The sequence below is a fragment of the Babylonia areolata genome, chromosome 8, assembly GCF_041734735.1.
Source record: "Babylonia areolata isolate BAREFJ2019XMU chromosome 8, ASM4173473v1, whole genome shotgun sequence".
NCBI classification, from domain to species: domain Eukaryota; kingdom Metazoa; phylum Mollusca; class Gastropoda; order Neogastropoda; family Buccinidae; genus Babylonia; species Babylonia areolata.
Window position 1 is genome coordinate 6,479,200 of NC_134883.1, and position 22,500 is coordinate 6,501,699.

At 46.0% G+C, this 22,500-nt stretch overlaps 1 protein-coding gene across 1 annotated transcript in view; it reads left to right on the forward strand.

The window, feature by feature from the left end:
* Window positions 1–22,500, forward strand: part of LOC143284488 (voltage-dependent calcium channel subunit alpha-2/delta-3-like) — a 670,968-nt gene that overhangs the window by 600,345 nt on the left and 48,123 nt on the right. The window contains exons 15-25 of the mRNA XM_076591175.1: window positions 1,848–1,910; window positions 2,866–2,961; window positions 4,542–4,616; window positions 7,971–8,078; window positions 8,470–8,547; window positions 9,886–9,944; window positions 11,599–11,678; window positions 13,795–13,849; window positions 14,461–14,555; window positions 17,598–17,718; window positions 20,968–21,036. Of these exons, the coding sequence (XP_076447290.1) occupies window positions 1,848–1,910; window positions 2,866–2,961; window positions 4,542–4,616; window positions 7,971–8,078; window positions 8,470–8,547; window positions 9,886–9,944; window positions 11,599–11,678; window positions 13,795–13,849; window positions 14,461–14,555; window positions 17,598–17,718; window positions 20,968–21,036 (899 nt within the window). The remainder of the gene's footprint in view (window positions 1–1,847; window positions 1,911–2,865; window positions 2,962–4,541; window positions 4,617–7,970; window positions 8,079–8,469; window positions 8,548–9,885; window positions 9,945–11,598; window positions 11,679–13,794; window positions 13,850–14,460; window positions 14,556–17,597; window positions 17,719–20,967; window positions 21,037–22,500) is intronic.

Below are 22,500 nucleotides of genomic sequence, written 5' to 3' on the forward strand. Positions count from 1 at the left end.
GACCCTCAGATTGACAGTCCAACGCTTTAACCACTCGGCTATTGCGCCCGTCAAGTCCCGGGTTCGAATCCCGGTCAAGGGCGCCTTGGTGGGTAAAGGGTGGACATTTTTTTTTCAGTCTCCCAGGTGCAGCCCTGCTGGTGCCTGAACCTCCTTCGTGTGCATACGCTTGCTTCATAAAAATGATGATAAATATCCCAACAACGTTAAATATCCCATTATCCATGTCAGCGCTCGGTGGTTTATGGAAACAGAAACATACGTGGCATTCCCCCCCCCCCCCCCCCGGCCCCCCCACCCTCTCCCCCCACCCCCCTCTCCTCTCCCTGAAAACGAAGTATGAGCTGTCTTCGTGGCGAGGGTAAAAGAGATAATGGACGTAAAAGCCCACTCGTGTATACGATTGAGCATGGGAGTCGCATCCTAAGAACGAAGAAGAAGAAGATTTTTTTTTTCGCGGAAGGAGAGGACTGTGCCTCCTGCCTTCCTGTGCCGAGCCCAGTGAATAAGAGTTACCCTCCCCCTGCGGCACTAGACTTCTGAGGGACCTTTGCTTTTAACCTTTCCTGTAATTTGTTACCGACAGGGATTCTCTCTCTCTCTCTCTCTCTCTCTCTCTCTCTCTCTCACTCCAGTGTACCTTGAATGATGGTCTAGATGCTAGTCTTTTTGATGAGACGATAAACTGAGGTCCCGTGCACTTAGCGCATGTAAAACGAACCCACGGCAACAAAGAGGGCTGTCCAAGGCAAAGTTCTGTTGAAAAATCCACTCCGATAGTAAAAACAAATACACTTACAGACTGAGAAAACAAAGAAAAATAAAGCTATGGCTGGCGCTGCGTTTTAGCGACTCGATCTCTCCGAGGAGAGCAGCCCAAAATTTCGCACAGAGAAATGTGTTACGACAGAAAAGCAACACAATATAGTGCAATACAGTACAGTTTCGGTTTCTCAAGGAGGCGTCACTACGTTCGCACAACTCCATATACGCTACACCACATCTGCTAGCCAGATGCCTGACCAGCAGCATAACCCAACGCACCTGCTCAGACCTTGAGTGCATGTATGTATATATGTGTACCTATCAGAGTGTACCTACTACTGAATTTTGCCAGAGGACGACACTCTCGTTGCCATGGGTTCTTTTTTGAGTTTTTGAGTGCGCCAAGTGCGTGCTGCACACGGGACCTCGGTTTATCGTCTCCTCCGAATGACAAGACGCTCAGTTTAGGAGAAAGAGCGAGAGTGGGATTCGAACTCAGACCCTCGCGGACTCTCTGTATTGGCAGCTGAGCGTCTTAACCATTCTGCCACCTCCCTTCGTGATGCAATGCAAGCCAATCCAGTCCAATCCTTCTTCTTCTTCTTCTGCGTTCGTGGGCTGCAACTCCCACGTTCACTCGTATATACACGAGTGGGCTTTTACGTGTATGACCGTTTATACCCCGCCATGTAGGCAGCCATACTCCGCTTTCGGGGGTGTGCATGCTGGGTCTGTACTTGTTTCCATAACCCACCGGACGCTGACATGGATTACAGGATCTTTAACGTGCGTATTTGATCTTTTGCTTGCGTGTACACACGAAGGGGGTTCAGGCACTAGCAGGTCTGCACACATGTTGACCTGGGAGATCGGAAAAATCTCCACCCTTTACCCACCAGGCGCCGTCACCGAGATTCGAACCCGGGATCCTCAGATTGAAGCATTCGGCTATTGCGCCCGTCCCAGTCCAATCCAATCCATCAACAATGTTACACAGTACAACAGATACACTGTGCAACGCACCACAATGCAATGCAGTTGATTACCAACATGGTGAGGAGTGTCCATTACTCTGTTCTCAGGGGATGGGGCTGGTGATTTCGTTTGCAATGCCAGTGTTTGATCCACGCTCCAGCTCCAAAGTGGTCAGTTCTGTGTGTGTGTGTGTGTGTGTGTGTGTGTGTGTGTGTGTGTGTGTGTGTGTGTGTGTGTGTGTGTGTGTGTGTGTGTGTGTGTCCCTTGCGTATGCAGTGTGTGCGTCGCGTGTGATTGTTTGATGTTTAAAGTCATGAGCTGTTTTGTTTTTTATAGCAAGCATTAATTGCCAGGAAAGCTATGTGGCTTTTAGTTTACAATAGTATGTTTCATATTTCAGCTACAACCTTTCTGTGTTTTGCTCGCTTTGTTTTGTTCCTTCTTTCTTTCGTTGAGTACCTATTTAGTTAGTCAGTCAGTCAGTCAGTTAGTTGGTTACCTAGTTAGCTAGTTATCAAGTTCGTTTGTTACCGAAACCCCACTTTCTAGGCCGAGAGATTGGGACCCGTTAGCATCAACTTTCTCACTACAAAAGCTTCCCCGCACAGGTTAACCCTTTCACCGCCAAGCTCGCATTTATGTACAGGCGTGGTAGAGAACCCATGTCACTGAAAGGTGACCATTCATTGGTCTGTTATCCATGAACCTACTGCTCTTAATGTTCGGTGGTAGGATAGGCCATATTTTCTGTACATCGCAGGGGGAATCCCCAGCTGTTCTTACCCACTGTCTTTTCTGTGCTTATACCACAAGGGAATTTTGTACTCTAAATTGACTGGCGGTGAAAGGGTTAAAATGCGCTGTCTCCCATTTTCACAGCCACATGCGAGTGCGCACCATACAAGAATGAGAAGCTCTTACAGACGTCATCAACGGACAGGGTGGATTAGCAAGAATATTTCTTTAGTTAGGTAGTTAGGTAGTCAGTTAGTCAGTTTGTTAGTTTGTTTTTATTTATATATATGATTACGTATATATATATATATATATATATATATATATTAACTGTGTATTTGTTTGTTTGTTTGTTTTTCTTTCGTTGTTTCTATCCTTTCCTGTGAGCAGGGCAAAGAGGAGGAAAATCCGGAAAAGAACTTGCTGGGAGTGGTGGGGACGGACGTACGGATCAACGAAATCATTAAACTGATTCCCAACTACAGGGTAGGGATACAGGAAGTTCAGCTTCTGTGTGTGTGTGTGTGTGTGTGTGTGTGTGTGTGTGTGTGTGTGTGTGTGTGTGTGTGTGTGTGTGTGTCTCGCTCGCTCGCTCTCCTCCTCTTCCTCCTCCTCCTCCTCCTCCTCTCCTCCCCCCCTCTCTCTCTCTCTCTCGGATATTTCCACACCCTCTTTCCTTGTTTTTTCACTATGTGTTTTCGAGCACACGCGTGTGCATACAGCGGCGTATGCGTGTACGTATGTGCTTTCATCACCACCACCACCACCCGTACACCCTGCCGGGCCCCATACTTCCCCAACTTCCCACACTCACCCACCCCGGATATCTTTAATTAAGAGTTTTGAAGACACCCTGGTGGCTCTAAACCGATTTCTCTGAAACCGTGAAGAGGTAAGACTGGACTTTTTTTCTGTTGTTTCTTCTTCTTCTTCTACTACTACTTTTTTTTTTCGCCCCGTTACCTGCACACCGTTTCAGTGGTACCATTACTCCTACGTCGCTCATTCCGAGTGGACTTTTTATGTCGGGGACCTCTTTCCAAGTCCCGTTAGATTACTTTGTGCTTGTGGTATCAGCATCCATCCAATCCATCTCTCTCTCTCTCTCTCTCTCTCTCAGCTGGTGACAGGAATGACCAGGATAATGCGGGTGGAGAGGTTTGGGTAACGGATGAAGAGGAGGAAGGGGTTCTTAGCCCACGGCTTTCTAGTCTCGGTAATCCCACGTGTGTGTGTGTGTGTGTGTGTTGGAGGGGGGTGGGGTTGGGTTTTTTTTTTCCCGCACGTTGCGTGGGAATGCGAGAGAAAGTGTGGTCGTTTCCCTGTCAACTCCCCGCCGCCCACCGCCCCCATCCGCCCCACACCCCTCCTCACCTCCTCACTTTCTAGAAAGGCATTGTGCGAGAAAGCGAGGGGTTTGGAGAAAGTGTGGGGTTGTGAGAAAGTGGGATTACGAGTAAGCGTGGGAAAGTGGGATTGCAAGTAAGTGTGGGATTATGCAAGTGTGGGACTGCGAGTAAGTATGGGACTGCGAGAGAGCGAGGGATTGTGCGAGAAAGCGAGGGATTGTGCGAGAAAGCGAGGGATTGTGCGAGAAAGCCAGGGATTGTGCGAGAAAGCGAGGGATTGCGCGAGAAAGCGAGGGATTGTACGAGAAAGCCAGGGATTGTGCGAGAAAGCGAGGGATTGCGCGAGAAAGCCAGGGATTGTGCGAGAAAGCGAGGGATTGCGCGAGAAAGCGAGGGATTGTGTGAGAAAGCGAGGGATTGTGAGAAAGCGTGGGCTATCAGGCGGATATATTTCCTTTGTTGGGATTTTTGTTGTTGTTTTTTGTTTTCTTCTATTCATGTATACTAACAAGCCAACAACCAAATGATATACTGGAGTGTATGCTTTTCTTTCTCACTTGTCCCATGTTTTCTGCCTTCTCTTCCGTCCCTCTCCTGCGACAGATCCCGGGGGGGGGGGGGGGGGGGGGGGGGGCTGTTTCTGTAGGACCACTGGATCTGGTTTCCCCTACTGGGAATGCGCTGAGTGAGGACTGAATGTCTTTTTGTTGTCCACAGTTAGGGGTCAATGGCTACGCCTTCGCCGTCACCAACCACGGATACGTGCTCTTCCACCCTGACTTCAGACCGTTTGTGAGTACCCTGTTCCAGACGTGTGTGTGTGTGTGTGTGTGTGTGTGTGTGTGTGTGTGTGTGTGTGTGTGTGTGTGTGTTTCAGCGTTTGATAAACCGAGGATATCATGTTTCGGATGAGACAATCCATAAACCGAGGTCCCACGCGCAGCAGTCACTTAGCGCACGGTAAAACAACCGACGGCAACAAAAGGGTTCTCACTGACAAAATCCTGTAGCAAAAATCCACTTTGATAGCAAAACAAATGCATTTGCAGACATGATATTTTTTTGGACATGGGTAACAAAGCCATTTGCAGACAGTTTGGGTTTTTTTCCGGTAACAAATACATTTGGCTATTGGTATCAAAGGCATTTGCAGACAGAATATTTTTTTAACATGGGTAACAAAGCCATTTGCAGACAGAATGTTTTTTTTTCGATATGGGTAATAAAGCCATTTGCAGACAGAATATTTTTTTCGGATTTGGGTAACAAATATATTTGCAGACAGAATATTTTTTTGGATATGGGTAACAAAGTCATTTGCAGACAGAATATTTTTTTATATGGGTAACAAAGTCATTTGCAGACATAATATTTTTGGACATGGGTAACAAAGCCATTTGCAGACAGAATATTTTTTGGATATGGGTAACAAAGCCATTTGCAGACAGAATATTTTCTTGGATTTAATTTGGATAACAAAGCCATTTGCAGACAGAATATTTTTTGGATATTGGTATCAAAGGCATTTGCAGACAGAATATTTTTTGGATATTGGTAACAAAGCCATTTGCAGACAGAAGAAAATACAGGTAGTGCTGTTCTGTGGCAACGCACTCTCCCGAGGGAAAGCGGCCCGATTTTCACACACAGAAATAAATTGTCAAAAATAAATAATACGTTAAATACAAAAATCTTCTTTTAAAAAAGAAAATCGGTAATTAGTGTTATGGAGACAGTGACAGATACCCATCCCATTTTTTGTCTCAGAAATACATGTCTGGAGTTTAGTTCTGGTTGGAGAGCGACAAATCTGGAGTATATTTCGCTTGTTATCATCTTTCTGTGCGATTTACAAGACATTTACATAAAAAAAAAGTGCCTGCCACATTACATAAGACATTAAATTAGGGTAGGAAGCTAATTATACTTACAGATTTCGAGCTGGCACTAAACAAAACCAAGCAGTGTCGAGTTTGATGATGATGATGATGATGATGGTGATGATGGTGACGTGGGGTGAAGGGGGTAGCTGTGGAAGGCATGAGTGCTTGCGTGCATGTATGTGAGTGAGTGGGTGAGTACTCGAGTGTGTGTGTGTTTCACAACTCATGACAATCTCGTGTGGAGTGTTTTGTGCATTACCTTCCCCATTTACCCTCTCCCATTCGAGCATTCATTTCGTGTGTGTTAGCTCCCGGTTGTGCGTTTTTTACGTGCAATCGGGAAGTCTCGTTTGTGTGTTTTGTGTCACTGCTGAGCAGAGTTTAAAGTCTCTCTGTTCTGTCAGTGGCACTTCTCTAGGCTTTGCGCCCGCGGCCTTCTTAGAGGAAGGTCGTGCTTGTTTGGGGTTGGGTTTTTTTTTGCCCAGTTGGCACCCTCAAGTGAGGATTGTTTTCCTCCGGGTGGCCATGTATCTTTGTTGGGTGTGCTCCAGCGCAGAGGGTGTGCCCTGCTGGACGTGTCTAGTCTTTGTTTTGTTTTTTTTATTTCCAGCGTCAGGGTAGTGGTACCCGGTTGGCAGGTGAGTTAGCTGTTGCATTGTTGAACGCATCTGTTGTAGTTTGTACTTGTCAGTTGGCTGTTATAAGTGCTGTTTCTTTGTTCATTTGTCCTGTTCTGTTAAGATGCGAGATGTTTGATTTTGTTTATTGGGATTTGAGGGTTAATGCTAAAAACCTCAGGCTTGTATTGTTTTCCTATGTTGTGATATTTTTAACATAACTTTTAAAAATAATGGTACGCTTAAAGTATTTCTGCCACTAACGTTTTCTTGTGAACCCCTTTACTATTATTGTAAGAATGTTTCTATTTTCGTTATGTTCACAAGGTCAAATTATCATATGTTTTCTAAACTATCAGGTTTTTTTCCCCAGTTTCAACGTCTTATGTACAATATCTTTCAGAAAATGTGTTCACTAGTGAATGTGAAGTAGGGAGCTGTCGAACGGAATTTTATAGTGATATTTTATGATGCTGTTTCAGTTTCGTTGAATCTTTTGTTCATCACTGTCTTGCATGTTCATTGAGGGGGGGCAGGGGTAATCCTTCCAGAAGGATAATATAATTTATGCAGTTTGCAGCGTCCCACTTCCTGCACCATCTCCCCTTCAGCCTGTGTTGGCCAGGCAGCGTTGTTGCTCCATCTGCTGCTGACTGCTGTCTTCCTGCTGCCCTCTTCCCATCACTGTCTCTAGTTGTTTCGTCGTCTTCATCTGTTTCCAGTCTTCACCGTCCAAGTCTTCGTTTTCCTCTTGTGTTGTGCAGTGCTTCAGTTTATCTATTCGTCAAACGTCCTAAGTTCATTAGCATTCTCCGGACTGACTGCCGCTGAACGGCCGTGTCTTAAAGCTCTGTGTTTTGTGGGGTTTTTTTGTGTGTTATTTATCCATTCTGTCATCGTTTAAGTTATCATTTCTTGCTAAGATTGTAGTTTTATTAGTCAAGTTCTGTGTGTGATGGAATAAATGTGAACCCTGAATTATTTTAGTCTGTTGTCTGGGTGTTAGTGCTGGGCTGGGTGGTGGTTTCTAGTCCGCTCTTATAGCGCGTGACAGTGTGTGTGTGTATTTTAAATCACAACAGATTTGTCAGTGTGAAATTCGGGCTGCTCTCCCTGGGGAGCTACACTACAGCGCCATCCATTTTTTTGTATTTTTTCCTGCGTGCAGTTTTATTTGTTTTTCCTATCGCAGTGGATTTTTCTACATAATTTTGCCAGGAACAACCCTTTTGTTGTCGTGGGTTCTTTTACGTGCGTTAAGTGCATGCTGCACACGGGACCTCGGTTTGTCTCATCCGAATGACTAGCGTCCAGACCACCACTCGAGGTCTAGTGGAGGGGGAGAAAATGTCGGCGGCTGAGCCGTGATTCGAACCAGTGCGCTCAGATTCTCTCACTTCCTAGGCGGACGCGTTACCTCTAGGCCATCACTCCACTCTGTGTGTGTGTGTGTGTGTGTGTGTGTGTGTGTGTGTGTGTGTGTGTGTGTTTTGTTGTTGTTGTTGTTGGCATTAGGGAAGAGAAAGACCGAGAGATACAGAGAGATATATATACAGAGAAAAAGAGAGAGAGAGAGAAAAGCGATGTCAAAAACCTCCATTGCATTGTGGTGAAGGACACTGAGTTGTTGGCTGTTTATGTTTCAGTTCAAGTCCGGGAATTCCAAGAACCTGGAGTTACGGCCAAAGTACAACAGCGTGGACCTGTCAGAGGTGGAGTTACCCCACAACCATGGGGCCAACAGGGAGCATCCGGTGAGTTTCGTAAAAATAAAAAAAAATTAATAAAATAAAATAAAAATTGAAAACCCACTCTTTTAGACTGCATTATACACACGTGCGTACACGCAAGCAGAAGATCAAAATACGAACGTTATTAAAGATCGTGTAATCCATGTCCACTTTCGGTGGTTTATGGAAACAAGAACGCACCCAGCAATGCGCACCCCCGAAAACGGAGTATAGCTGCCTACATGGCGAGGCAAAAAAACGGGCATACACGTAAAAGCCCTCTCTTACGTTACTTACGAATGAACGTGGGAGTGTATGTGCGTGCGAGCGAGGGGCTCTGTGTGTATGCATACATTTATATAAATATATATATATGTGTGTGTGTGTGTGTGTGTGTGTGTGTGTCTTGTCACAGCTGAGGAAATACCTGCTGACCTCCATAGAGGGCGGACTCGACACGACCCAGACCGTGCTGACACACTTCGATGGAATGGTCAGTGTGTGTCCGTCCGTGTGTCTGTCTGTCTCCACTTACTGCAGGGGTGGCTGGTCGTTAAGTGTATTCTGTTCTCTTCCATTCTGTTCTGTTCTGTTCCATTCTATTCTGTTTTAAACTTGCTGCAGGGTTGGCTGGTCGTAAAGTCTATTCTGTTCTGTTCCATTCTGTTCTGTTCTGTTCCATTCTATTCTGTTCTGTTCCATTCTATTCTGTTCTGTTCCATTCTATTCTGTTCTTTCCGTTCTGTTCTGTTCTGTTCTGTTCCATTCTATTCTGTTCTGTTCCATTCTATTCTGTTCTAGACTTACTGCAGGGTTGGCTGGTCGTAAAGTCTATTCTGTTCTGTTCCGTTCTATTCTGTTCTAAACTTACTGCAGGGTTGGCTGGTCGTTAAGTCTATTCTGTTCTGTTCTAAACTTATGCAGGAGTGGCTGGTCATTAACTGCATTCTATTGATCTGTTCTATTCTATTATATTCCATTCTGTTCTATTCTAGTCTTTTCTATTCGAAACTTACTGCAGGGGTGGGTGGTCATTAATTCTATTCTATTCTATTCTAAACTTACTGCAGGGATGGCTGGTCGTTAATGCTGTTCTATCCTGTACTGTTCTATTCTAAACTTACTGCAGGGGTGGATGATTATTTATTCTATTCTATTCTAATCTATTCTAAACTTTCTGCAGGGGAGGCTGAGCATGAACAATATTCTTTGTTGTTGTTTTTTTTTGTTGTTGGTTGGTTGTTGTTGTTGTTGGTTTGTTTTTTGTTTTTTTTCGGGGGCGGGGGGGGGGGGGGGGGTAAACAGATTTTTCTGTGTGAAATTCGTGGCCTTTTGTATGTGTCTTTTTGTATGTATTTTGTTTAGCGTGGTTTGGAAGTATTCTTAAATCTTTCTTCTTTTTTCCTACGATTTTTTTTTTTTTTTTTATTTTTAGATCCGAGGATGATAGATTAATTGGAAGGGCTGACAGCACAACGTGGGGATGATTTGCCGTATGATGCTTAATGGTTCAGATATGACATGGACTGTATTGTTTTGTAGTAGGTTTTGTTTCCTTATTTCTCTTTCTTTCTTTCCTTTTTTTCTTTCTCTCTCTCTCTCTCTCTCTCTCTCTCTCTCTATATATATATATATATATATATATATATATATATATATATATATATACTCACACTGTTGAGTTCTTTATTCTTAGTCGGACAGTCATAATGTGGTACTGTGCGGTTTGCTGGACTATAAGAAACGAGGTAAGATGCAAACAAAAATAATGTATGTAAATTCGTTCTCTCTCTCTCTCTCTCTCTCTCTCTCTCTCTCTCTCTCTTTACAGAAGCGGGTCAGGCTCCAGAAGAACAGTTACCAGTTCATCGCCGTGGCCAACACCTTTAGGTGAGTACCTTCAATTACACGCGGTTCACCAAAAGTTAAGGACCACTTACCTTCAATTACACATGCTTCACCAAAAGTTAAGGACCGCTTACCTTCAATTACACACGGTTCACCAAACGTTAAGGACCACTTACCTTCAATTACACACGCTTCACCAAAAGTTAAGGACCACTTACCTTCAATTACGCACAGTTCACCAAAAGTTAAGGACCACTTACCTTCAATTACACACGGTTCATCAAAAGTTAAGGACCACTTGCCTTCAATACACACGGTTCACCAAAAGTTAAGGACCACGTACCTTCAATTATACACGGTTCACCAAAAGTTAGGGACCACTTACCTTCAATACAAGGACAGCTTGCCTTCAGTATACAGGCTTCTCGAAGCGTAAAGGACAAGTTGCCTTCTGGACCATTCGCCTTCAGGACCATTCGCCTTCAATGCACAGGGTTCACAAACAGTTAAAGACCATCAGTAAAAAAAAAAAAAGGTTAAAGACCATTTTTACCTTCAATATATAGGGTTAAACTTTTCTTCCTTTTTTTTCTTTTTTTTTTTTTAACTATCTTCATTACAAGGAGTTTAAAAGATTAAGAACAAAAAACAAAAAAACAAAAAACAGGAAGAACCACTTGCTCTCAGTGCGTGGAGTTCGCATTAGCCAAGGGCCAGCTGGGAACTTGTGCAGTTTGTGTGTGTGTGGGGGGGGGGGGGGGTTCGTTTTTTGTTTGTTTTTTGCTTTTTTTTTTTTTTTTTAATCTTTAGGGGCATGGTGAAAGGGTGCTAACATCTCAGCAAACAGCTGTGTATGCAGGCAACGCTGGACGAGCAGCAGCAGTGGTGATTGTCGTAGATGTCATGATGCTGCAGAAATAATTCGACGCAATCTCTCTCTCTCTCTCTCTCTCTCTCTCTCTCTCTGTCTGTCTGTCTGTCTGTCTCTGTCTCTCTCTCTCTCTCTCTCACTCACACACACACACACACACACACACACACACACACACACACACACACACACACACACACACACACACACACACACAAGGAAACGTCTTACTGATGGGGTTTGATATATTTATGATTCAATATTGCTGCCACGTCCATCCCATTTCTCGACCTCCTACCTCCTCCCCCCTACCTCTCCCAACCTCCCCACCCCACCCCCAGGCCTGTGTTTGTATAAGGGCCTGTGGCTGATGTACAATAAACAAGTCAGTGTTCTCTGTGTGTGTGTGTGTGTGTGTGTCTTTGGAATTCTCTCTGTCTCTCTCTCTCTCTCTGTCTCTCTCTCTCTCTCTCTCTCTCTCTTTCTTTCCCTTTTCTGTGTGTGTCTCTCTCTTTCTCTCCTTTTCTGTCTCTGTCTCTCTCTCTCTTTCTCTCTCTCTTTCTCTCTTTCTTTCCCTTTTCTGTGTGTCTCTCTCTCTCTCTCTCTCCTTTTCTGTCTCTGTCTCTGTCTCTTTCTCTCTCTCTCCCTCTCTCTCTCCCTCTGTCTCTCTTTGCTTACCTTCATGTTGACTTTTTATTGTCATTGTGTTTTTCTTTTAATTATCATCATTATAATCATCAATATCATCATCATCATCATCAATATAGTAGTAGTAATAGTATCATCATCATCATCATTATAATCAGTATTGTTGTTATATTACAGGCTGGTGTTTGTCCTGCCGGATAACTATGGCAACAAGGTCCTGGAAATCAAAGACGGCTACATGAGTGACCTGTCCACAGGTGTGACGTAGCTCACTGCAGTAAAGTAGTCTCGTCATCGACGATGACGCTTGGACAATGGTTCAAATCCATCACACCCCTTTACTGCTTTGGATTTGAATTTTCTGTGTGTGCTTCGTGATTGATACACACACACACACACAGGCGGACGCGCGTGCGCGCGCTCTTTCGCACGCACGCACGCACACGCGCGCGCACGCACGCGCGCACGCACACACACACACACACACACACACACACACACAGAGGCGAGACGGACAGACACAAAGACAGAAGTTAGAAGTTTTAAGTTAAGGATGGAAGATGGAATGCAGAAGAATGAACAGACAGATTGGATACTCTCTCTCTCTCTCTCTCTCTCTCGCTCTCGCTCCACCTTCCCTCTGTCTTTCTGTCTCTGTCTCTGTCTGTCTCTCTCTCTCTCTCTCCCTCTCCCCCTCTCTCTCTTTCTCTCTCCCTCACCCTCCACCCTCCCTCTGTCTCCCTCTCCCTCTCTCTCCCCACCCCCTCTATCTCTCTCTCCCCCTCTCTCTCTCTCCCTCTCCTCCCTCTCTCTCTCTATTCTCTCTCTCTCGCTCTCCCTCCACCCTCCGTCTCTGTGTCTCTCTCTATCTCTCTGTCTCTTTCTGTCTCTGTCTCTCTCTCTCTCTCTCTGTCCCTCTCTGTCTCTCTATCTCTGTCCCTCTCTGTGTCTCTCTCTATCTCTCTGTCTCTTTCTGTCTCTGTCTCTCTCTCTCTCTCTCTGTCCCTCTCTGTCTCTCTTTATCCCTCCACCCCTCTTTCTCTCCCCCTCCCCTCTGATGAAACCTGCCAAGACAAAAGACAGGGGGTAGGAGGGGGGGAGGGGCTAGGGGGGTGGGGTGGGGGGAACAGTCTCAGGAGGGCCGCAGAGCGTTCCAGTCCCTAGCTGTGAATGGAAGGGAAAATACATAGATCCTTCCTCTTCAAGTTCCCCCCCCCCCCTCTCTCTCTCTCCCTGTCTCTGTCTGTCTGTCTGTCTGTCTGTCTGTCTGTCTGTCTGTCTGTCTGTCTGTCTCTCTCTCTCTCTCTCTCTCTCTCTCTCTGTCTCTCTCTCTGTCTCTCTCTGTGCCCGTCTGTCTTCCTGCCTGTGTGTGTGTGTGTGTGTGTCTCACTCTCTCTCTCTCTCTCTCTCTCCCCTTCTTTCCCTTTCTCTCTCTCCCTTGCCCTGCAAATCTTTCCTAACCAGAGCAGTGGAACGATACCAGGCGATTTCCCTGTTGCCTCAAGTGTTTTGACGAGGGTCACAATTCAATTACGGCTGTTGCTTCCGCTGGGCAATTGCTGTCTGTTTCCACACTTGATGTTATTCACAAACCGCGCGCGCGCTCGCACACTCACGAACACGCTCAAACACACACGCGCGCACACACACACACACACACAATCACGCACGGACGCACGCGTGCACACACCCACGAAAGCACCACACGCTTAACCGCACGCGCGTGCGAGCATCAGTCGATGTGGGGTGAAGAGAGGGAGGAAGGGAAAGCAATAAGTCGCAAGGGACATGAAGGGAGCTAACCCAAGATGATCGCAGCGGTGATTGCACTGGTGGTGGTTGTGGCCCTTTGTTGCAGAAGTGTTCATGCACTCTGGGAGTGGTAGGGTTTTTTTCCCCCTCAGCCTGATAAGTTGTACACACACACAAACACACACACGGACGCGCACACACACACACACGTGCGCACTCCCGCACGCACGCACACACACACACGCACGCGCGCGCGCGCGCGCGCACACACACACACACACACAACGCACACATGCACACACATGCACACACACGCTCACACACATGCACGCACGCACGCACGCACACATGCACGCACGCACGCACGCAAACACACGCGCGCGCGCGCGCGCGCATACACACACACACACACACACAAACGTGACACGACACGACACGCCCCCAGCCCTTACACACAGACAACACACACACACACACACACACACACACACACACACACACACACACACACACACACACACACACACACACACACCTATACATTTGCATAGAAGAAAGAGAGAGGGAGAGAGAGAGTTACATCAGCTTATCTTGTTTGCATATGTGTGATTTGTGTTGCAGAACTGGGAACTATAATGAAATTACCATCGGAATCACAGTTCATCTTTGCTCCTTGGTAAGACAGGTTTGATTTGTCTGTCTGTCTGTCTGTCTGTCTGTCTGTCTCTCTGTCTCTCTCTCTATCTCTCTCTCTCTCTCTCTCTCTGTGTCTCTCTCTCTCTCTCTCTCTCTCTCTCTCTCTCTCTCTCTCTATCTATCTATCTCTCTATCTCTATCTCTTTCTGTGTGTGTGTGTGTGTGTGTGTATGTGCGTGTGGTAATGTATGTGTGTGTTTCTATGTTCGTTCTTTAGTTTAGCGTCTTTTCACTATTAGTGATATTAGACGATTGAAAAAAAAAAGTGGGGTGGGGAGGGGTGGGAAGAGGGGAAAGAGAAGTCAGAATAAAACAGAAAATGTAGAAAACTACTAAGAAATTCATAACTAACATGAAATTAGCTTTAACAGTAACAATTCAATAATGATGGTAATAACTAAAACCATTAACATGATTATGAAGTACATTAAAGGAATGTAGAAATAGGGTTATGAACTAATTTGAAAGTTCTACTAAAAGAACCTCGTTAGAAATAACTTCCCAAAATCATCTATGTGTGTTTCTATGTGTGGTTGTGTGTGTGTGTGTGTGTGTGTGTGTGTGTGTGTGTGTGTGTGTGTGTGTGTGCAGGATATTCTGCCAGAAAAAGGATGGTGACCTGGTCCAGATGACGACTGACGTGATGGTGATGTTCATCCAGCAGGGCCGCCACTCCCCCTATGACTGTGAGTTGCCTGTCTCCCCCGTGAGAGGGCGCCACATGGGAATCATGTTTTGAGTATGCGTGCTAGCTTTTGATAAGAAACTCTAGGGAGAGCTGGACAGTACAAGGTCTTCAGAGAAGAAGCCCCCCCTCAGTCAGGCGTTTCGGCCCTTAACTCCTTACACTTTAAGGGGGCCGGGTCGCCAAGTGACACTCATAGATTGCCTTGTATTGCCGCCTCTTTTTTTCTTTTTTCCCCCAACCTGGTCCTCAGCAGGTTCGAACCCGCGCCTCCAGGGTGGTCACCGCTACAGGACTGAGTCACCTTTCTGGCAGACGTTTTAAATCACCGAGTCATCGTACGCTTAGTTTGAGTAAAGAAATTTAATTCATTCCTCCTCGACCAGGTCCAGCTGGAACTCTTTTCTGCTGCTTCTGCCATTGAGAGTCTTTGTCGTCTCTCTGCCAGAAATGGACAGCTGTTTCATGAGGCTGTAGGCAGATCCGCTCACAAACCCTCGTGCACCAATCTGTATGGCGAGGACTTTGGCTGGGAAGCCAGATTCTCTCTGGGCTAATCAGTTCGTGTTTAAAGTCTTAACTCCCGAGAGCAAGGTTTCGGTTGCGCATGCGCACTAGAGCCTATCCATAAAAGGGAAAGGGGCGGAGTTTATCTATAAAAAGCGCGAGCACGTGTCCGGTAGAAATGTAAACATGCGGGAGGTGAAAGCAAAACAAAGACCGACTCACTGTTAGCGGAGAAAGATATCCGTGTACTCCTGCCACACCTGCTCCCAAAACCGAAACTGCTTCCTCTCCAGCACTCTCACTTCAGACTGGCGCCGGGGGTTACGAGCGTCAATCACAGTTTTTGTGGAGGTCACTCGCCGGCTGTTTATGTGATCATTCCAGTCCAAGAAAGGTTAGTAGATCGTCATATTTCTCTCCGTTTGCATGTTTTACAAACAATGTGGTCGTTTACGGTTGCCAGCGTCGAGGGGCTGTCTGCATGCTTTCCAATTCTCACCGGACAGTACCACGTGCTGGTGCTATTTTTATCTGACAGACACGTCTAGCGCAAACACAAACGGCTCTAGCTCCGCCCCTTTTCTCTGCATTCAAATTTTGTATTACGTGTAGCTGACACATTTTGTACTTTCCAAAGTCAATTCAGGTCTAGATTGGAAGCTGCTAGGCAAATCTCGCTCTCTGCCATAAATGAAGCCAAACCGTAGCTTTATTAGGCTTTTATTTTGAATAAACCTTCACCGACGTCACAGTGTCAGACTCTGGTGAGAAACTGGCTTGATTCAAATCGCCCGCCATTTATAGTCCGGTTCAGGCTTTAACTCTGTCTGGGCTTCGGTCGTTTACTTGATGCAGCTCGCATCAAATGTTCGGTTGATGCGAGATGAGGTGGGGGGTTTTCGCGTAGTTTAACTGATTTCTGTTTTGTTGACTCACTTGTGTAAACAAAGTGAATCTGTGTTTTAACCCGGTTTTCTGTTGTCTGTGTGTGTGTGTCTGTGTGTCTGTGGTAAACTTTAACATTGGCATTTTCTCTGCAAATACTTTGTCAGCTGACACCAAATTAGGCATAAAAATAGGAAAAATTCAGTTCTTTCCAGTCATCTTCTTTAAAACAATATTGCATCTCTGGGATGGGCACAAAAAAAAAATTAAAAAAAAAAATATATATATATATATATATATATATATGCAAACTGCATTTACTGTTATATTTATATTTTTTGTATTCTCTAAACTTGGCACTTTGATCTGATATTCTGACCCAACAACAAGAGCAGTCATTATTATCATTTTTTGTTCAAACAGGAACTTCTTTTGCTAAGCATGGAAGTTTTATTTATTTTGCAAACGTTTTGGTGCAGATAGTCAGAAAGGGAAATTACTTTGTAATAAATGCTAGGGGACTTAATTCGCTTTAAACTGATCTTTCTCATCTTAAACATTACATTTTGAAATTATACTCAATACATAAAAAGCTTGGATTTTTTTTTTAAGTGTATCACAAGTGAGTCTTGAAGGCCTTGCCTCTCTTGGTTTTTAGATAAATCCCTTAATGGGATACCTGTTGCGTGTTAACACTATAACGTAAAACGCAGTTCATTATCTGAGTTACGTAGATGTGTCAGCTACCGGCGTTGTGTCCAGGTTGCCATGAAGATATATAGTGTTGTGTTAACAATAGACATTCCGTTATACGACGGCAGGACCGGCACTCCTGACGAGTTTTTATTGTACTTTTTTTTTTTTTTTACCCTTGACATGAAGTGGATGCTAACGTAGCGATAGCCTTGAGATGGCTTCAGTGGTCGGCGAGGCTCACAGCACCGTAATTTGGGTTGATTTGACCGGCTCCCCTCCCCTACCCCCCTCTCCCCCAGTGTCTAGGGTTCGTTCGGCATAGGAAGCACACACCCGTCCCCCTCCGCCCCCGCCCCCCGCCCCCAATCCTGCGCTGAAGACCTTCCTTTCCGCCGTTTTATTTGTTGACGTTGTTGTGCAATACCCTATTGTTGTCTTAACGTGTGCGTGTGTCTGTGTGTTTGTGTAGCTGTTTGAGTGTGCATGTGTGTGTGTGAGTGAAAGGGAGAGAGAGAGAGAATCATATTTGGGTACTGCATATATATTCATACACACAGACACGCACGCACGCACACACACACACACACACACACACACACACACACACACACACACACACACACACATATATATATGTATATATATATATATATAGAGAGAGAGAGACATATACAGATGGATTTATTTATCCATTTGTATATTCATTTGCTTATTTATTCCTTTATTTACTAATTCATTCACAAATGCGATTGATTCCGTGTCTTTAGTAAATGGTCCGCGAATATTTTCGTTTCTTTCTTTTGTTTTGATTATTTCCGCTCTGTGTGTGCGTGCGTGCGTGTGTGTGTGTGTGTGTGTGTGTGTGTGTGTGTGCGAGTGTGATCTACACGTGTGGTGGTGTGGTGGTGGTGGTGGTGGTGTGTTGATGTGTTGCTCTCCCTTGGCTCTTCACCAGGCGATAGAGAACTGCTGAGACACATGCTGCAGGACTACAAGAGCACCATGGGCTATGACAGCCTCTGGAACGGCTCCCGCCATGAGGGCCCCGCCCGCAACGTCACCTACGACCCCGTCAGGTAACTGCGCACTTTCTTGGTGTCAGCGGGGCTGGGGTGGGGTGGGGGTCAGGGGTGTGTGTGTGTGTGTGTGTGGGGGGGGGTGATGATCACCTGTTGGGGAGACTTGTTCTGCCTCAAAGGAAGCGAAAGAAGTATGCTTGCTTGAGCTGCACGGCATCTTAATCCCTCCTACCCCACCTCCCAACTCGTTGCCAGTGTATTCACCTTGACGCCCCCCCCCCCCCCCCCACACACACACACACACCCCTTATCCCCCACCCCTCCACTCCCACCCCCACCCCAAACTCCCTCCTCTAGACCTTGAATGGTGGTCTGGGCACACCATACCACATCACAACATACTGCACCATGTATCATACCATGTCGTACCATACTATTCCTATGACATACCTCCATACCGCATAGCATACGTACACCATACCACACCACACTACACCACACCACACCACACTACACCACACCACACCACACCACACCACACCACACCATACCACACCACACTACACCTCACCACACCACGCTACACCACACCATACCATACCACACCACACCTCACCACACCACGCTACACCACACCATACCACACTACACCTCACCACACCACGCTACACCACACCATACCACACTACACCTCACCACACCACGCTACACCACACCACGCTACACCACACCATACCACACCACACTACACCACACCACACTACACCTCACCACACCACGCTACACCACACCATACCACACCACGCTACACCACACCACACCACGCTACACCACACCATACCACACCACACTACACCACACCACACTACACCTCACCACACCACGCTACACTACACCATACCACACCACACTACACCTCACCACACCACGCTACACTACACCATACCACACCACGCTACACCACACCACACCACGCTACACCACACCATACCACACCACACTACACCATACCACACCATGCTACACTACACCACACCGCACCACGCTACACTACACCACACCGCACCACGCTACACTACACCACACCGCACCACGCTACACCACACCACACCATACCACACGACACTACACCACACCACACCACACCACACTACACCTCACCACACCACACTACACCTCACCACACCACGCTACACTACACCATACCACACCACACTACACCTCACCACACCACGCTACACCACACCACACCACACTACACCACACCACACCACGCTACACCACACCACACCACACCATACCACACCACGCTACACCACACCATACCACACCACACTACACCATACCACACCACACTACACCACACCACACCATACCACACCACGCTACACCACACCATACCACACCACGCTACACCACACCATACCACACCACACTACACCATACCATACCACACTACACCTCACCACACCACGCTACACCACACCATACCACACTACACCTCACCACACCACGCTACACCACACCACACCACACTACACCTCACCACACCACACCACACCACACTACACCTCACCACACCACGCTACACCTCACCACACTACACCTCACCACACCACGCTACACCTCACCACACTACACCTCACCACACTACACCTCACCACACCACACTGCACCACACCATACCACACTACGCTACACCACACCATACCACACTACACCACACCGCACCACGCTACACCTCACCACACCACACTGCACCACACCACACCACGCTACACTATACCACACCACAATACACCATACCATACCACACTACACCTCACCACACCACGCTACACCTCACCACACTACACCTCACCACACCACACCACGCTACACCACACCATACCACACCACACTACACCTCACCACACCACGCTACACCACACCATACCATACCACACTACACCATACCACACCACACTACACCTCACCACACCACGCTACACTACACCATACCATACCACACTACACCATACCACACCACACTACACCTCACCACACCACGCTACACTACACCATACCATACCACACTACACCATACCACACCACACTACACCATACCACACCACACTACACCTCACCACACCACGCTACACCACACCATACCACACCACACCACACTACACCTCACCACACCACACTACACCTCACCACACCACACCACACCACACTACACCACACCATACCACACCACACTACACCATACCACACCACACTACACCTCACCACACCACACTACACCACACCACACCACACCACACCTCACCACACCACACTACACCACGCCACACCACACCATATCATACCATGTCGTATCATACGATTCCCTTCTCTTGACACACCATCATACTGCATAGCATACAACATACACCTGCCGCACAACTCCAGACGATACGATGCCACCTTGTATCACACCAAACCACACCATGCCATATTTATCGGGACATTCAGTTCCATGCCATACCGCACCATATCACACCATACTATACCATGCAATACAATACATTACAATACAATACAATACAATGCACAATGCATCACAATACAATATACAACACAACTCAACTCAACCTCCACACCACCCCCATACATTACAATACAATACAATACAATACAACACAATGTATGTATGATAGTCAGTCGTGTTCGACTATGACCAACAGAACACCAGAGGAGGTAACTGCTGTTCCGACTATCTGGGCTAGAATTTGATTATAGTAGAGTGTCTTGCCCAAGTTTACATCCCCACTCTCTCGGCCAAGAGGATTTTAGGACAGTCGGCGTTGGGGTGGTTTCCAAAAGGCCAACTAGCCGCCGCCGCCGCCCCCCAAGTCTGCAGCAACTAAGAGCCAGTGCAATTTTGCCACCTAGTTTGATACAATACAATATGATACGATACGATATGAACTGGAAACGTTGATATAAGGTATGCGGTGTGACACCATCGATACCCAGATTCATACACTCGACTGTTGGCCGCCGTTCTTTCTCTGTTTCTGGACCTTGCGATTGGAATGAACTTCCTCTTTCGCTTCGTCAAGTCTCCACACTCAGCTCTTTCAAGTCTGGCCTTAAAACCCACCTCTTCCCAAAATAGTCTCCCTTGCCTGCCCTTCCTTGTCTTTAGTTTCTACAGTTTTAGAGTTATGCATGCGTGTGAATGACTGGTGCGAAAGCGCTTTGATTTGTCTCTGCACAAGATCCAGCGCTATATACATACCATTATTATTATTATTATTATGATGTTTTTACGTCTTGCAGGAGCATGTGCTTCTCTGGAGGAGGCTGGGACTACCCTCCCCACGTGTGTATGCAGCGCCTGTTTTTCGAGTGAGTCATTGACTGTCACAGAGCTGTGTGTCCCTCGGGCTGAGTGCCTGGGTTTTCTACCTGCGATCTTAACATGCGCTAAGTTTGTCAAGCGTCAAGGTATTGTCTTAAGGGGGTCGGGGGGGGGGGGGGGACATGGCAGTGCAAATTTGAACAAAATCGTGATTTTTCATGATTTTTTTTTTGTTTGTTTTTTTGGGGTGTTTTTTTTTGTTTTTGACAATTTTCGACTCTTCAAACCCTAAACCCAAGAACATTACCATTTAGCCCAGACATGACATATGGACTCTTTTTGTACTGGGTTTTGTTGACTGTGTCTTCATGTTTTTCTTTTCCTGTTTTCTCTGTTTCACTATTTTGGGATAGTCAGCTGTTTCAAATAACTACTACATAAAATTGGCTACAGTTACAGGTTTGACATTTTGCACAGTTATTCTACAATGTATGATCCTTATTGTGTGCAGTTTTGATCACCTTGTCAAGATGTTATTTCAAGCATAATTTGAAAAAGCGCAGAGTATTTGAAGTCTTTTTTTTTCTTTTTTCTTTTTAATCATCACAAAATTTCTAAAATAAGTGCTAGGAGTTTCTCATGTGGAGGAAAGATGAAACAAATGATAATATATATAAAAAAGAAATTTAAAAAAAACACTAAAATATCTTGAATAAACTAAAAATTTTAAGCATTTGAATTTATTTGTTTAGCGGCCATTTTGGGTGCGTTTCCATAACGACGGGTGGTGAAAGTGAACAAAAACATGGTGTTTTTTTTACACTTTTTAAACAATTTACTTTGAAACCAACACAAAAACTGACTAATATTACTTAAAAGAAAGCATGTTGATTTGAACTGCCATGTCCCCCCACCCTCTCTCAGAGACCAGGTTTTAAGCGCTTTACAAACACGGAGTCGTTTTCCTCAACAGGTTGCCTATCCTGGGTAGAGCCCGACTGACGGCTGCCATTTGGGCGCTCATCATTCTTTTCTTGTGTCATTCAGTCGGATTTCAGGCACGCGCACATACACATTCAGACAGACAATGGATTAGGAGAAAGGTGGATTTCAGGCACGCGCACATACACATTCAGACAGACAATGGATTAGGAGAAAGGTGGATTTCAGGCACGCGCACATACACATTCAGACAGACAGTGGAGCAGGAGAAAGCTGGCAGAATGGTTAAGACGCCTCATCTTGCCAATACAGAGAGTCTGTGACGGTCAGGGTTCGAATCCCGTTCTCGCCCCTTCTCCCCAAATTGACTTAACTCACTCAGTACGGCCAGTCCTCTCTTCTCCTCTGCACAGACCCTTCGGATGTCCAGTGGGTGTCTGAATGACCCAACCTTTAGCTTCCGTCGTCAGAATTGTGGTATTCTTTGTCAACATTCACCTCTTCAGTATAAGAGCCTTCCGCTTGCAATATTTTGATGATGGTAATTGGGGTGAAACGCTGTTAACGTC